This window comes from Papaver somniferum, unplaced genomic scaffold (genome assembly GCF_003573695.1).
Source record: "Papaver somniferum cultivar HN1 unplaced genomic scaffold, ASM357369v1 unplaced-scaffold_150, whole genome shotgun sequence".
Classification (NCBI taxonomy): Eukaryota; Viridiplantae; Streptophyta; class Magnoliopsida; order Ranunculales; family Papaveraceae; genus Papaver; species Papaver somniferum.
Window position 1 is genome coordinate 179623 of NW_020624377.1, and position 4074 is coordinate 183696.

Sequence of the window (4074 nt, forward strand, 5' to 3'; positions counted from 1 at the left end):
AGTGATAAAATATCTACCCTATAATTATAAAGAGTGTCCTAAAGTGTGTAAATGACTAACCTACTCTTAACCTATATATATTAAACCACCTCCTCCCATCACCACCACCTATATATATAACCACCTCCTCCCATCACCACCGCCGCTCACCACCACCGATCACTTCAAACCACCACCACCTCTATATATAACTTAATTTAAATCATTAACAAAATGAAAATTATAACAAACCCATTAATTGTCATTCGTTTTTGGTTGAAAAAATGAGAAGTAATCATCAAAATAAGTTGAAAATGGAAGTTGCAGAGAGAAGGTCGGCTAGGAATTATCTGAAAAACTTTGTCGAACTAGCTGAACTCAACTTTAATTGAGGTTTTTTCTTTCAGAGAAAAGTTCGGTTATGTCGCAATTTTTTCCTCCTAACCGAACTTTTCTCTGAAAACCTATATATGGAGTTCGGTTACGTCGCAAATTTTTTTATTTTATTTTAACAGCCGAACTTTTAGTTCGGTTACGTCGCAATTTTTTTCTCCTAACCGAACTTTTCTCTGAAAGAAAAAACTCCATTAAAGCTGAATTCGGCTACCTGTGTTTTTAGAAACATTAGCCGAACTACACTTGCAGATGAGTTCGACTACCTGTTCTTCTAATGTCGTAGCCGAACTTTGTTAACCAAACCGAAATCAATTTGTAAATTGTTCATTTTTAGGAATGTTTTGGCCAATTCAAGCACCATTAACTAAATTTGAAGTATCTGTGAGTACTCAAAACATCATACTCTTGTTGTGGCTCTTAAAGAAAAAGATGTAACTTTTTTCTTCCAAAACCCTCATCTTCATCTTCTTCTTCTCCCTCTCGATAATTCTTCTCTTGAAAATAAATCAAATTATTAATTTAATCTCACTAACCATTAATTAACTCACTAATCAATACACTAACTAATTTTATTGTTTAAAGAAAAACTAATTTTAGTACCAAGAACAAGTTTATTAAAAAGATTAGATAAGGAGTGACTCAAAATTACTTCAAATATCCACCCAAAAAATGAATAGTAGTCCCCCTCCATTTTTGAATAGTTACCAAAAAAATCATTCTAAAACAACCCGTCTCTTGTGAGCCTTTTCAGTGAGAATCTCTTCCTTTCCTTTAATCTCCAGTCTGTTTCCTCTCTCCCTGTTCACCACCACCACCACCACCACCACTTTCGTTTTTTCTTCATTGTAAAACCCTAGAAACTTATTCTCACAATGCCTGAAGTTCATGGATCTGGTACACACTCATACAAATTCAAACGGCAGCGAATCGGTGAATATCCTGCTGCGATTGCAGAATCATCACCGGAGAAAAAACCAGTATCTACTGTTTCAAGTTCCATAACCCTAGACGACATCCAAAGAGATAAGTTAACTGAAATGGCATCAACTAATTGGTCCAGAACTACTACTACAGATAAAATGAAACCTTATAATCCTGATCTCGTCAAAGAAATTTACGAGTCTGAGCTCTCAGTGAAACAAGGTCATAATAAGATTGTTTCATTGCAGAGAGTTTCGATTTTAGAGGTTTCTCGGTATTTGGAGTATTATCTCTGCCCTAATTTTGATCCTGATTCTGCTAGCTTTGAACATGTTATGAGTATGATACTCATGATTAATGAGAAGGTATGTATCTATCTACTATTTTGGAACCCTAGTTTTCTTTAATCTTTTGAGAAATTTGATTTTAGTGGAATTTTATTGAAATTTGTTGTCTGATAATGTAGTTTAGAGAGAATGTAGCTGCTTGGGTTTGTTTCTCTGATAACAAAGATTTGTTCAAAGCGTTTTTGGAAAGAGTTCTCCGGCTTAAAGAACAGGTATGCATGGACTCTGTGTCTTTATACTTGGTTTATTTGTTTCTGTGTGCAATTTAATTGAAAGTGATAGTGGATGTAGCTGAACTGTTGATTGATTGATTTTTGTATTTGTAGGCAAGAACTTTAAGGATAGCAGAGAAGACCAATTACCTTCGTTTCATGATTAATCTCTTTCAGGTATTTTTGTATCCACTACCAATTGCGTCTGTTTGTTTTGTTTGTAAACTTTGTATTACATAGTTCTGTAGAAGAGAATCCAAGACATAAGACCAACTATATTTGTACAAGCTGGGTGCGGTTGACATGACCTGAGCACTAGCATACCCTTGCAAAGGCATATGGATCATAACCAATTCATCTTACTCATTACCTTTATTAGCCTTTCATTTTCTTCACTTCTGAGGGCTTCTTCTGGTTTTCTGTACTTACTGAACACTTCGTTGTTGTTGGTAGAGTCTGGAAGATGATATTGTCAGCCAGAAGGTATTGATGAAGCTAGCAAGTCTGCAGGTCTGGAGCTGTTTGTCTTATGGCCGGTTTCAGGTAGTGTCACTTCTTAAATTTCAGTTGGCCGGGATTTGCTTATGACTATCAGCTGGTAGATGTTCCTGACTATAACGGGAAAGGTGAAAGTGCTCCATCTCCTTGGTTTTACCAAAATGAAGTAGAGGCCGAGTATATAGTAAGTGTGTACATCTACATGCGCTTGCTAGGTTATCCTGCAAGTAAGATTTCCATATTGACAACCTACAATGGTCAGAAACTACTTATTCGTGATGTTATCTCTAAACGTTGCTCACATCCCTTCATTGGTCCACCTAACAAGGTTTGTTCCCGAAACAATCTTGTTCATTTTATGTTCAAATTCTTGTGTTTCTCATTTCTCGTATTTCCTGTTTTCTTGTCTTTGCTTGTTATTTCTCGTGATCTAACTCATGTCGGGACTTATTGTTCATTTTGTCAGGTTACCACGGTTGACAAGTTTCAAGGTCAGCAGAACGACTTCATCTTACTGTCTCTTGTCCGTACTCGCTTTGTTGGGCATCTTCGTGATGTGAGAAGATTGATTGTTGCCATGTCTCGAGCACGGCTAGGTATTTACGTTTTCCGTCGTCGTTCACTGCTTGAACAATGCTATGAACTACAACCCACCTTCAAACTTCTTCTTCAAAGACCTGATCAGCTGGGATTAAACTTCGACGAGACCACTTCAGTTACAGAACGTGATGTTGGAGACACGGGAAGGGCCAGTTTTGTGAGTGGCATTGAAGAAATGGACAGTATTGTTGATGCAAAAATGCGTCAGGCCTATGAGGCTTATCAGGTCAATCACTCGTGAGGCTAACTAGGTCAATCACTCGTACCAACAGTTCAGTTTTAACCCATTTGGTGGATGGTCTTTTAGGTGTAGAATTCAGGGTGATATTGTAGAATCCTCATAGAATGAATGAAGAAGTTGAGTTTGGCCTTTTTAAGGGTTTGAGTTTTTCTGTAACTCAATATTCATACATAATGAAATCAGAAACTGAAACTTCAACATGACTGTGTCCTTGCTCAATTTCCTGTTTTGCAATTATGTTACAAAAGCTTAACTTGAAAGTGCACAAGTTTAATAAGTTAAGAGTTACAACAAGATTTCCGATCAGCTTTAACTCTGAGCTTTTGTAGTAACAGGAAAAATCCTCTCAGCTTCCTCTAGAGGGCATAGAGATACATATTTTGCAATAAACCTATCATCTGTCATCTTCAAGCAATTTGTGACACTAGTTTTACTAGGAACTAAATCCATTCTCTCCAGAATTTCCAAAACTTGAATTCTTGGTTTAATCCTGTTTTCTAAGCTGTAGATAAGCAATTCAGGAGCTAGTGCAAAAACCACATTACTACACCTCCCTGCACTAGTTAAAAACTCCACACTAGCCTTAATCTTCTTATCTGAAATAGCAAACACTTGAGGCGCTCTCTGAAACATGAACAAAATTTGATTCCCCGAGAAGCCTAGACTTCGAAACAAATCCAATTTCATTTCCCATTTCTGTCTACTCATTGAACCCATTACGCGAATAGCATGAAGATACATCTTCGAACTTCGATCGTAACCGAATTGGTTGACGCGTTTAACACATTCATTCATGGTGTCTGGATTAATTACAAAAAATCTAGGGAAGTTGAAAACCAGTTTGGTAACCTGAGTCCTGCAAATTCCACAACTGACCAAT

The 4074-nt window shown here is 36.9% G+C and overlaps 1 protein-coding gene across 1 annotated transcript; it reads left to right on the top strand.

Annotated features, from left to right (window-relative positions):
- Positions 1 to 1105: 1105 nt before the first annotated feature.
- LOC113335985 (RNA helicase aquarius-like) lies at positions 1106 to 3246 on the top strand. The gene is made up of 5 exons (XM_026581987.1): positions 1106 to 1661; positions 1763 to 1855; positions 1970 to 2032; positions 2309 to 2681; positions 2820 to 3246. The coding sequence occupies exons 1-4, from the start codon at positions 1248 to 1250 to the stop codon at positions 2441 to 2443; spliced, it is 705 nt and encodes a 234-aa protein (XP_026437772.1). The 5' UTR covers positions 1106 to 1247; the 3' UTR covers positions 2444 to 2681; positions 2820 to 3246.
- The last annotated feature ends 828 nt before the right edge of the window (positions 3247 to 4074 follow it).

Coding starts and splice junctions, on each gene's coding strand:
- LOC113335985 (XM_026581987.1), top strand. CDS start 1,248: ATGCCTGAAGTTCATGGATCTGGTACACACTCATACAAATTCAAACGG. Junction 1,856..1,969: donor TTCTCCGGCTTAAAGAACAG/GTATGCATGGAC, acceptor TTGTATTTGTAG/GCAAGAACTTTAAGGATAGC. Junction 2,033..2,308: donor TCATGATTAATCTCTTTCAG/GTATTTTTGTAT, acceptor TGTTGTTGGTAG/AGTCTGGAAGATGATATTGT.